At 33.4% G+C, this 13,385-nt stretch overlaps 1 protein-coding gene across 5 annotated transcripts in view; it reads right to left on the bottom strand.

The window, feature by feature from the left end:
- Cnksr2 (connector enhancer of kinase suppressor of Ras 2) overlaps window positions 1–13,385 on the bottom strand; it is a 223,579-nt gene that overhangs the window by 44,488 nt on the left and 165,706 nt on the right. For all 5 annotated transcript variants that reach the window (XM_034486264.2, XM_076918814.1, XM_034486263.2 and 2 more), the window contains 4 exons: window positions 5,351–5,399; window positions 4,889–5,061; window positions 1,714–1,787; window positions 949–1,020 (listed from right to left, as the gene is read on the bottom strand). In XM_034486264.2, the coding sequence (XP_034342155.1) occupies window positions 949–1,020; window positions 1,714–1,787; window positions 4,889–5,061; window positions 5,351–5,399 (368 nt within the window). The remainder of the gene's footprint in view (window positions 1–948; window positions 1,021–1,713; window positions 1,788–4,888; window positions 5,062–5,350; window positions 5,400–13,385) is intronic.

The raw sequence follows: 13,385 nt of genomic DNA, 5'->3' as shown, positions 1-13,385 counted from the left end.
AACCCCTACTGAGAGAGCTTTTTTCACTTTATAAAAGGGTCAGTTATTTAGTACAGAGAGGTCAAGTTTCTTGTATACAGTTACATAGCAAATACGTTGTAAAGCTGGGATTCTGTTTTGTCTAAAGGGCTACAGTGCCGGTCACTAAGCTTTGCTGCTTCTTCCAAGTGTTAGGAAATTATATATGCATTATGCATTAGTTTCTGCAATTATAATGAGAACATTTTGATTTTTAAATTTAATTTCTATTTTATTAAACAGAAAGGGTAAAATTAAAGGAAAGAAAGAAAACTAACTCAACAATGGCTAAGACTGAAATGTGAAATAATGTGGTATATGAAGAGAAAAATATGTGTATGTTTTCCTTTAGCCACCGAATAACCACAGAGCCATCAAATCAGGTGGCTACATAATCCTGTCCAGTGACAGATGAAAGGTAACAGGAAGAATTATACATTTGCTAGACCTCAACTATTGAAATGGATATTCTATCAAATATACTTAGTACCTGAATAAGCTAGGTTTTGCGTACCTTTTTTGGCATTTCGGAATACATGTTAAGATATATTCCTAAAATTTAACATGTAAAAAATCTTTTTTTGTGGTAATATTTTAGATTTATATGGGTTATGGTACTTTTGATGTAAAATGACAGTCAAAAGGTTGACTGTCAACTTATGTTTAAAATAGACATTTAAAAATGTTATTCTTTATTATTATTTACATATAAATTGTATTGTGTATAGATTGAATTTAAAGCACATATTAAGCAAATACTATTTTTAAAAATTAGGTATGATCACATGGAAATATGGTTGAACTATTCAAGTTTTATTCAACTCATGCAGAATCTACAATAAGATTCCTTAAAGATTACTGAAGACAAGGCTGGGAGCTTTAATCGTAGGCCTCATTAACTAAGTCACTTGAGATGGAAATAGCACTTACCTGTTCATGTCGTCAAGATGTTCAGCAGCAAAATAAAAGCTTTTGATTTTAGGATGGCAGGCTTTGAATGCACTGTGAACAAAACCACAACAAGTAAGTCACATCTATGTTTCTGCACATTGTAAAAAGGTTTTAATTCATATGCCTTTCAAAAATTTTATTGAAGTTGGGAGAGAGGAAAGAATGTGATCAAAATATGTTATATGAAAAAAAAATTCTATTTTTAAGCTGGGTTTGGCACACACTTTTAAGCCCAGCACTTGAGAGGCAGAGGCAAGTGAATGAATCTCTGAGTTTCAGGTAAGTTCCAGGACAGCCAGAGCTTGACACAGTGAGACCTTGTCTTAGTTTTTATTGGTTATTTAAAAGACATTCTATGCTGTTTATTTATTATTAACACCATCATCACTTGTGTTTCTATGTGTGTGTACATGCCAGAGGAAAAAAATGGGAGCTGATTCTCTGTATCAACGGATTCTAGGATTGAATTCAGGTTAACGAGCTTGCATGTAAAGTGCTTTATCTTGTTGCCTCAAACTAAAGTTCTATGGATAAAATTACTACAGTGACTAACCTAAGTTCACATATGTAATGCTTCTATCACAATGACAGAAACCAATACAATTCCATGTTATAGCCTCCAAACTTTTTTCTTGTAATGCCAGTTTGAAAACACCACATAAACAACCTACAACTTAAAATCTAGAAAATTATAAAATAAATTATTTACCCCACCCCCGCATTCTCCATGTAAAAGTAACTTACTATTTCTTGCGGCATTCACTGGCTCTATCAATTTTAAATTCAGGCAGACTGATGAATCCTTCTGCTTTTTCATCCTAAAGAAGCAAGTTTTCTGTTTAGTCTATTACACCAAAGAAGCTAATTATTCAGTGCAAGTATAACTTATACATTTCCAGTAATAAATGTACTGCTTGTTTATTTTGTAATTCCACTTATGTTGCATAAATTCTACATCTCCATAAAATAAAGCAATATTTGAAAATTTATAATTTTTAAAAATTAAAAAAATCCCTGACACTATTAATGATACTCTGTTATTCTTACAGATTCTAGTAGAACTGTCCTCTAAGAGGCTCCACCCAGCAGCTGATGGAAACAGATGCAGAGACCCACAGCTAAATATTAGATGGAGCCCAGAGAGTCTTATGAAAGAGGGGAAGGATTGAGGGACCAGAAGAGGATAGGGACTCCATAGGAAGACTTAGAGTCAACTAACCTGGCTCCTTAGGGTCTCTCAGAGACCAAACCAAAGAGTATGCAAGGGCTGGACCAAGGCCCTCTTGCACATATTTAGCAGATATGCAGCTTGGCCTTCAAGTAGGTTTCCCAACAGTTGGAGATGGGGGTTATCCCTGAATCTGTTGCCTGTCTGTGGATCCTATTTCCCCAACTGGGTTGCCTTGTCTGGCCTCAATGTGAGAGGGTACACTGTGACTTGAAGTGCCAGGGTGGGAGATGCAGGTGGGGGAATTCATCCTTCTCAAAGGAGAATGGGAGTGGGCATGGGGAAGGAGCTGTGTGAGGGGGGAACTGGAGGAGAGGGAAGCTTCGACCAGGATGTAAAATGAATAGATATATTTATGGAAAAATATTATTTTTATATTAAAATAAGGATAGAAATAATTTGCAAATTAAAACATGTTTTGTAACAATTTTGCGGGCTATGACCTCGTTCAGTGGTAGAGTACTCATTTGTGCAGGATGTATTGGTCTTTGCATTAGAATGTAAACAACAACAACAAAAACCAATACCAAAAATAACAAAAAGAGATAAAAGAAAAGAGCATTTCAGGCTAGATATACAAAAATAACTGAACATTTTAGTATAAAATTTTCTATCATTTAAAAAAGCTTCATTTATTTCATGTGTATGACTAGTATCAGAATGTATGTATTAGTATCATGTGTATGCGTGTTGCCTAACAGAGGTCAGAAGATAGCACTGGGTTCCCAGAAACTGGAGTTACAGATGGTTGTAAGCCATCATATGGGTGCTAGAAACAGAATAAGTGCTCCTAAGTGCTGAAAAAATCTCTCCCATCCCATTTTCTATTATTTTTAATGTTTAGATATAAAATATAGAAATATTTACCAATTCAAAATTTCATTTCTTTATAATAATTTGTTATTAATTTTGAATTATTTTTCTACATAACAATAATTTTGTGAATTCAATAGTTCAGAAATTAAGTATGCCGACTTGATTTTCAAATGTGTAGTTTCAGATACATCACACATACACACTTACACATCAGTTTTCATTTGAAAAATTTAATAAAATCATAAATCCTCATCTCTTTAATACTGGTTAATAAAACAACATAGGAGAAGTATCCAAAATATTCTATTTGTCTCATTTTAAATCAAGTATAATATGATTTGATGGCTAAACTTTCAGTTACTGTGTTCCTTGCCTTGTTTATGACAAAGATTCATAGACTTTTACTATTCCAAACTTTTTTTGATGTGCTAACCCAGCTCATAACTTCTTATATATCAAATTTAAGTAAGATTACACTCCCTCTGCTTTATATGTATTGGGGCTCTCATATAACATCGGGGGGGGGTGTATATGTTGCCTGGTTGGTGGCTCAGTGTTGAGGAGAAAAGATGCATCTAACCCTCAAGAGACTGGAGGTCCCAGGGAGTGGGAGGTCTGCTGGGGTGGGGGTGAGGACATCCTCTTGGAGACAGGGGTGGTGGGGAGAAGTCATGGGATGAGGAACTGTTCGAGGGTAGACTGGGAGTGGGATATCGACTAGATTGTAAAAAGAGATTAAACAATAATAATTTTAAAAAGACTATGTTATGTGCATAATAAAACCACAATACATATTTACTGAATACCTTTCTACTTGATCTTTAGTCAGACCAAAACAAAAACAATAAAGACAATGGAGAAAAAAGATTACTATCCCTCCCACTATTTTGAAAAAAAATTACTACTCTCAGTTCTCTTTCTGTGTATGTTTGTGTATATATATGTAGGCATGTATATATATATATATATATATGTATATATGTATATATACACATATATATATGTATATATATATATGTAAGTACTTTGTGCATCTTTATTATTTATATTATTAATGAACTACATAAAACTTACAATTTTGAGCTTTAGATAGCAAGTAAAATTTGTATGCTATATACAGAAACATCTCTCCATTTTTCCTTTAATATTTTTCCAATCTGATGTTCCATTTTAAATTCTATCTTATGCTACTTTTGTCATCCTTAAATTAAATCTAAAATATTTATGTAGTCTTTTCATAATGATGCAACATGAAATACTGTATTTTCTCTAAAATAACAAGGCTTATCTAGAAATATGTACTACACAATTATCCATTTATATTGTACATGGGTAACAGTAATAACAACTTGCCAAAGACTGAAATACAGGCACTATTTAATTAAACAGACACAAGGTTTTCATCTATTATAGTTTGAAAACCAGAATATAATTTAGTATACATAGACAAATCTACCAACATGAGTTGGCCAAAAGTTATGGATACTTATAATTTTCAAAATTAGTCTACTAGTTATTTTTTTCTTTAGGAGAAATTGAAATAAATTGAAACAATACTGAATTACTTAAGTTTCTAAGTTGTCCCTTCCTCCAAAACAGAAATAGAAAAATCCTATAAAACTTTGAGCAAGAGTTTTTAAAAATCTGTTAAACTACTACATTAGTTGCATGGTATTTTTAGTAACAGAAAACGTCACTATATTTTAAGTGTGCCTCAGAATATGTTGCTACATGAGAATAATGGAGCAACTGTTCTTCCAGAATTCTGAAGATAGATTCTGCACTGGCATCGGAGTGATATGATTTAAAAACAAATCACTCAGGTATGGAGACTTTTGTTAGAGATGGATGAGAACACCAATTGCTCTGTCTTACCTCTTCATTAATATACCAGTATAGGGATGCATCCTTAAGGACAAACCAGTACTTCTTCCATTTCTGTGAAAAATAGCTCTTTGCATCTTTCTTTTTCCAAAGCCATCCCTCACAGTCACCACGGCCAAGATCCTTGCAAGAAATTCTTCTTTTGCTCTTGCCTGCTATGGCTCCTAAAGAGAGTGAGAGGTAATATTTTATAAATTTTGGAAAACACATAAAAATAAAAAATTAATCTGTAGATCCTAAAAGCAAGTCATATACTTATTATTTATGAAATTATCATTTCCAATTATGTAATCTGCATCTCGAGTTTGAGACCATCTGTTATCAAAGACATCTGCACGGTAAATGATCTAAGACCACATTGGCTTCAAGACGATGAGAGGATTAATGAAATGTGCTGTGGATTATCACTGTACAAAAGAAGCAGGATTAAAAAGGTCCATTTTCTTTCATTACCTTTGTTTTTCTTCTTTGATTTGTGCTGAAGAGAGGACTGCTGAAATGTCTGAAATTAAAGACAGGGAAGGTTAATAAGTGCAGAGTGTGAAGCCCAGGTTAGAGAAGTAACTCTCCATTAACATTTCAAAATAAATTAATATAATCACATTACTTTACTTTTCCATCTTCCTTGAAGCTGGAGAGAGCCTATCCCTGTCCTAATTTTGTTGGCAGATTCTAGGGTAAGACCCATTGTGAAACTAACTGTTCTTTCCCCCCCCCCCACACACACAACTGTTCCTTGAAAGACTTATTTTGCTTTCTAATGCAACATCTCATCTGATTCTCAAACAATTTGATGAAGTAGGAGGCAAATGTTTCTTGTTTCCATCTCCCGTAAGTATCTAAATATATAAGCACTTGGATCAATATCATAATGTCACACCTACTTATGCCAGTATTACTGACTAATCTTCATGTCAACAGTATCAGCATCTCAGCTCATCTCTTCTTTTGAACATATGCACCTTCCCATTCCTTAATTACCAATTCCTACAACTATGTTTTGTATCTTGAACATGTTCCATTTATTGCCTCTAGTATTTCTGGATTATAAAGCCTAATACCACCATCTTGAAAAGAATGTTATGTCATATAAATCATCGACCATACCACCCAATTATACTTGTATTTCTGCCCTACCTAGTTTCCATGGGATATCTTTACAATTTTTCTTTTGCATTATTCTCTATATCTCTATAAATTTAACAGTTTACTATGTCTTGAGAAAAAGCCACAGCTGTAGTGACTCACCTAACTTTTCTAATGACTATAAATCACTGGTTCTACTCAGATAATATATTTATATATATTGTTCATTGGTATAAGATTAATTATGATTAGCTAATCAAGAGAGATTTGAGATTGCATGTGAGTTTTAAAGTCACAGACAATTCTTTGAAGTGAACCTTCTTTGGAGTAACAGATTATTATTATTCTACACAAACATATAATGGTTAAATGAATTTTCTTTATATAAAAATTTCTGATTTAGTTGTAGAATAAATTTATATTACTAATTTAAATAATAAAATAATATTAAATAGTATTAATATAGTATAATTAATAATATTAATTATAATATTGACATAGTGTAATCTAGAAATAATCATCACCCAAGTTTCAAAGTACCATAAATATCTCTTTGTGTTATATTAATATATGTAAACACACATATAAATGTGTATATACATTTATGTTATATATACATATGTATGTATATATGTGTGTGTTATAGAAATCATGGCTATAAAATTCACAATTAGTTTCTGAGAGCATAAAAGACAAAATTTATTATGCTGTATGGGAAATTCTGGCTGGTGTTTAAGTATACTCAATTTACACATAATTATTTTACATATATTGTTTGCCATGAAATTACTGATGTAGCTTTTTCCTTTTGTGTTCTCTGAAGTAATCATTATAGTTTTATAGTTCATTACTTTGAAACACGACGAAGATGGGAGATGACTTTTTTTAGAAGCTATTTACATTAATAAAAAGCTTATAAGAATTGGGTTATTTAGTGTGTTATATATTTTACATTCACTTGTTTAGTTTATTGTGAAGCTAAAGATCAGACATAGAGTTCTATCACTGGTCCTAGGTGGAGACATGACACTCCAATCTCTTCCAAAGTTTATACTATTGCAGTCCCCTCCGTTTCCCATACCCAGTGCAGTTATCCATAGAGTTTAACTCCTAAGCATGCCCATTTGTCTGACATACAATTTCAAGCTAAGATTTCTTTTTCTTTTCTCCTATCACTTATTCAGATACTAACTAAAATCCCAAGCATGTCCATCCTAATACTGGACATCTTTATTTACCCTGGAGACCCCCACTCCTCTATGTACTTTTGTGCAGATCTCTTTTCCTGAAGCTGCCTACTTTGCCTTTGTCTGTTTTAGTGATCTTCAACCTTCCTTCTGAGTCATGTTTAGACATTCTCTGAGACTTTCCAGAAGTCTCACGGCAAGTGAGAACAAAATAATATTTTTATTATTTTTAGTATCTCTCTTAAATCCTGTAGTCACATTTTCCCTAATCTCAGTTTCTAAAATTAACATTTAAAAGCAACATATTCACACAATCAAAAAGTAAGGTAATAAGCATTTGAGATAAACCTGCCAGAGGTAAAGCCCAGTAAAATCAGTTCCTTTTGTCTCAAATTCAAATTATCTGTTAATCCTTGCATTTTAGTGAGCTTCAGAAAACAGTCACAGAACTATTTGTTCTTATGAAGAACAAGTCACAAACAAATTTATATACATTTTAAATAGGTCTGCCAATCATAACAGTTACTAGCATACAATGAATTAGGAAAGGAACTACAAGAATAAAATGTCCAGAGATTTCTTACTTAGCTAATTTTCAGAAGTTCCAGGGGCAGATTGTTGGTTTTGACCCACTGTTATATTAGAGAGAATTCTGTTTATAACAAGACTAGTCAGCTACAGCTGTCTCTACAGTCTACCAAAGTAGTAAAGAATATTTTTATGGTTACATAAATCATGGTTATATTGTTTGTTTATATCAAATGATTCAATAGAAACCAATGACTTAATATGAGTCCCAAAACTTTCCTGTCACATGGGAAAATACCCCATATAGTTTAATAGATTTCAAAATTTGCTTCTAAAAAACCTTCCATATCAGCAAAGCCTAGCCAACAAATGGGCTTGTCCCTTGAAGACAACTAGTAACTCTAGAAAGTCAGACCTTATATCTTGAATAAATTAAGCCAGTTAATAAAGCTATAAGCTTTATAAGTTAATAAAGCTATAAGTCAGACCTGATAGCTTGAATAAATTCAGCCTCCTAGAACTGATAGATTCTGATGATGAGGAATGAAATAGATATGTCTCTGCTTAAAGAAAGAAAGTGAAAGCCAAAGTAGACCTAACAACCATGCCTTCACTAAAGCCTCTGACTGCAGAAACATCCGGTGATCTTTCTTCACATCTAATACCTCTAAGAGCTCTTTCTTTCACAGTGGTCACTACTTAAGTGTTTCTTAATTATAACAGCCTTTGGGGCTGGAGAGATGCCTCATGGCAAGAGTGCTTGTTATACCTATGTTGAGAGCTTGGGTTCGGTTTGTAGCACCCACGTGATGGCTTATAACTATCAATAACCACAGTTCCTTGGAGTTTGACACTCTCTTCTGACTTCCACAGGTACCAAAAGTGAAGACAGTGTATATATATATATATATATATATATATATATATATATATATATATATATACACATACATACATGCAGGAAAAAAACACGCATACACATAATATCAATGAATTAAAAAGTAACAAACAAATCAAGCAATAATAGCCCAAAGAGCTCAACAAAAGCACCCCCAAAGACTAAGCCAGTTATCAAATGACAACTGCTCTCCAAGGTTCAAAAGAACCCCGAATTGCTCAAGAACAACAACAACAACAACAACAACAACAACAACAACAACAAAAACTGAAAAACAAAACTTAAGGTATACCAACTGTGGAGAAACTTATCAATTTTTTTTTTAAGCAACAAAGGCAAAGTCCAAATACTTGTTTTTTCTGCTTCACAAAGTAAAGATAAAAACTAACAGGCATTCCAATTCCAATGTGGATGGGGAAAGCCCATGAATCCTCAACCCTATATAAATAACTATAGGACACTGAGGAATGTTGGGAGCAGGAGAAAGTCTTCTCTAGGGAAGAGCACACCAACTGGTCATCCAATACCAAATGGTCAGCCTTGAAGGCATATATACAAGTAACTTTATAGAGACTGAGCAGGTTATACTTAGGAACACACACACACACACACACACACACACACACACACACACATACAAGTAACAGCAATTAATGGAAAAAAAGAGAAAAAGAGGCCATGAATTTGAAAGAGGGCAGAGGAGTATATGGGAGGGCTTTGAGGGAGGAAGGAGTAGGGAGAAGTGATGTAATTATATTATCATCTCAAAAGAAACGTCTAAATAGACAGCCTAAACTTCTAAACAGCCTAAATAGACTCCAGTGGCTGCCAGCAACTTCTATCTTTCCTTTCCCTCCAGGGTCAACTTACTACAAACAGCAGACATTTCAAAATATACATCTTTTTTTCCTGTCAGAGTTGACATTATTAGCAGAAGTAAGGGTTCATAACAGTACCACAACAACAAGCCAGGTTTAGTCACATGTCCTCAACAAGCCAAACTAATAGTGAAATCCAGGAAAGGGAGATTTATTCAAAATGATCACAATTGGAAGAAACACAGAGATTCAGAGATCTTCCCCACAGGCCTGGCTTCTATTCTCTTTTCATAGTGAACATAAAAACATGTTTTTACAGCATAAAAGTTCCTTTAATTTTTAATTTTTTAAAAGAATGTTCTACATACTCTGATTTTTAACAACTTTTCAATTTATATCACTAACCAGGATGTTTCAGTGGAGATGCATAGGCTGCCTATTTCAGTTGATTTAATATGGATTTGGACAACACTGATGTAATATTCACCACGCGTCATTCCTCTATGTTCAAGTAAATGGCTATTCTTTTATTCTTTTTCCTTCTTCCTACTGGCTCAGGTACAAAATCTTGGTGTCAAGTTTAACTCTCTTTTTGTTCTTATCTTTTATAAATATTTTTTGGTTTTTCGAGACTGGGTTTCTCTGTGTAGCCCTGGCTGTCCTGGAACTCACCCTGTAGACCAGTCTGGCCTTGAACTCAGAAATCAGCCTGCCACTGCCTCCCAAGTGCTGGGATTAAAGGTGTGTGCCACCACTGCCTGGCTTTATTTATTTATTTATTTATTTATTTATTTATAGCCCACAGCCAAACCATTAACAAGTTGTATAAGAAAAAATGTATATATATATATATGTATATATATATATATATATATATATATATATATATATATATATACATATATATGTGTGTGTTTGTGTGTGTATAGCCTTACTATTACTGTTATCCATGTTTCTTACCTTGATTACTGCAATACCTCCTTCCCATTCTAGCTGCTTCTGTTTTTGATCTCTCCAAATTTTTAATAGAAGAGCCAATGTGATCCTATTAAAATGTTCAGCATCTTGTAATTCCTACATGTAAAAATCTCCAGTGGTTTCTCATTGTGAATATACATTCATGTCCTTTCATAATCTTGAAGGTCTTACATGGTCTGGTCCCATAAGACTTTTACTATTTTCTGCCCTTCTTGTTAACTTTATTCCAGCCACAGTGGCTGATTCCAGGCCAAGCTAAACTGCAGGTCTACCTCTGTCTTTACTCTTGCTACTACCTTAATTTTCCTTTACCCAGACCCTATCATTGCTTACCCTAGACCTCCTTTAAGTCATCACATACATGTCTACTTTTCAACTAACCCCGGCATTCATTTTATAAAATTGTTGATCTTATGCAGTCATCATTCTCTGTGTTTTCTTCTTTGCCTTTAACATTGAGTATGCTCTTATTTCTAGTTTCTTGCACAGATTTCCTTCCAAATAAGAACACTAATAAGGAAGAAAAATTCTGTTTTGTCCTCTGCCTATTGACATTATTAGCAAAGAGCCCATAATACAATCTTAATTAGTTAATTATGTTAACCTAAAAATTTTTGGGTGGTGGGTAGACAACACACCAGTTCTCTTGTGTCCAGTAATCCATGTGTGCCATATGTCCCTGAAATGTATATTGTTTGGTAGACCATTTCTCTGGGAACGAAGTCTTTAGCATTAGTTGCACTGAGAACGTCTTAGTGAATTTAACAGATTACATTCAAGATGTGGTTGACCAAAGTACATTAAATCTGTGTCAAAAGATATTTATGCAAATAATTATATGATGAATTATGAATAGATGTATTGAATTGTAATTCTATCCAAAAAATAGAATGTGCTAAAATAAAAAGCCATTATGAAAGTGCTGTTGATCCTCTTCTTAACCATGGTGATGCATGCAATAGGATTCTGTTTGGCTATAAAAGATCCCTTTACAGAATTTGCCTGAAAAGACCGTTTGTTTTTCATTTGCCCACAGATGTTCTCTTCAAACTCCATTCTCCCGTCTTTTGGATGAAGAAGTGGGGGGTGGTAATTTGGGTCATTCTTATCCTGAAATTTTCAGAAGCACTTATTTTAATTGTAGAAGAAAATGACAGTTTCTGTATTGCATTTTGAAAGCTCAGCTACTATTAAATTCTTCTCAAGTTGCAAATTACTGCACTTATGGAAAAATTTGCAATCAAAATACTCTCTTGTTGCAATATAGCAACTTTCTTTCACTGTAATTTTCCACAAAGTTCCAAATTTCTTCAGTGACTTAGTCAAACCAATACCATCCTTCATCTACATAAGAAAAGAAGGTGCTTAGCAACTTGAAGTACTTGGGATAAATGACAGCTCCTTCTACTATTAGTTTTTCAAATAAACAAATAAACAAAAATATTTAAAGTCTTAAATATTTTAGAAAGCAAAAGACTTTATTTCTTACTAATTATTATATTTTGGCAGTAAAAGAGTATAAATATGAGTAAGTAGAGTACGAGCTAAAAACACTAAGTATTACACCAAAAATTTACAAGAGTATTACATCAAAAGTCTATAAGAAATTGCACAGAACTTAACTGGTTTGTTGCTGGCAGTGATACTCTCACTGATGTAATACATGAAGTAAAGGAGTTGGAAAAGAAGGAGTAAAAGATTTGTCACTGAATTAAGACTAGATGTTTCAGTTCAGCAGGGTAAGGTAGCTCTTGGCTGTTCACAAATCTTACTAGAATTTTTACTTAATAAACATACATTTATCTTGATTCAAAATCTGTGCTTTGAAAACATTACCACTGAGAAGTCGGATAAGAATAAAATGACAGTTGTGATAAGTCTACATGCCCTTTAGAGTACTTAGATTAGGCAAAGTAAATGATTCATAAGAAGACTGACCTGTTTTGTAGCTTACATAGGAAAAAATGTGATTGAATCTTATGCGATATCCTATCATATGTAAATCTTTTTACTTATTACAGTTGTAAGGCAGGGAGAAGTGGAGTGATTAATGAATACCAATAAGAATTACCCCCTTGGAAAATAGAAACTATCATTCTGTGATTATAATAATTATTTACTGAGGGATGATTCTGTATTAGGTACCATACTGGAAACTTTCTGTAAGTTATCAATTTTCATTCTTACCAAAACCAAACCAAAACAACAATGACAACAACAACCAACTGTAAAGACACTATCATTGACCATGTAGTAAGGAAGAGAAAAGAGAGACACAGAATGCATAGATTTCTTCTTCAGGATCACAAGAGTAAGGGCAGTCAAATTCAATTCTATGTTTGCCAACTCGGTGTTCCTAACTACCTCAGACACTACTGCCTTGAAAGTAAGCATTCTATTTAAAGGAGAAGAAAACTGTCACACATGTCAGAAAATGACACAAGGCCTTTATCTATGATTGCATTCTGACACATGATACAAGTTCACTGTTGTGTGGAAAGAAAGGGTTTTACAAAACAGAAGGGAATAATGTCATGGTAGTGGAGATAATTTAAATCAGTAACACCTATATCCAAATTTATGCTTCATCAATTTATTTAGAAAGTTACGTTGCTCTGTGAGTCAGAAAGGATGATTTCATGACACGAAGGGTCATGTTAACATCTCAGTTTTGTAAATGAGACAGACATTAAGGTATGAAAGGTTCTAAAGGTCAACCAAAGTAGACAGGTATGAGACTATAGCCACACTTGTTCTCAAACCTATTAACTGTGTTAAATGAAATCTGCACGTTAAAAACCTCATGCCAATACAAAAATGAGGAAGTCATAGATCCAATCAAGAGCCTGCATCTGTACTAGCTCTTCATGCTGGAGAAATGTCTTGGAGTTCATTCAATATTATGCAATTTTTCACTAGCACCATTCGTAATTAATTGAAAATCATTGAAATTACTTGTTTCAGTGTCTTATGATGTATTTTTTGCCTACTGA

The sequence above is a fragment of the Arvicanthis niloticus genome, chromosome X, assembly GCF_011762505.2.
Source record: "Arvicanthis niloticus isolate mArvNil1 chromosome X, mArvNil1.pat.X, whole genome shotgun sequence".
NCBI lineage: Eukaryota > Metazoa > Chordata > Mammalia > Rodentia > Muridae > Arvicanthis > Arvicanthis niloticus.
This window is presented reverse-complemented; position numbering and strand designations above follow the sequence as displayed.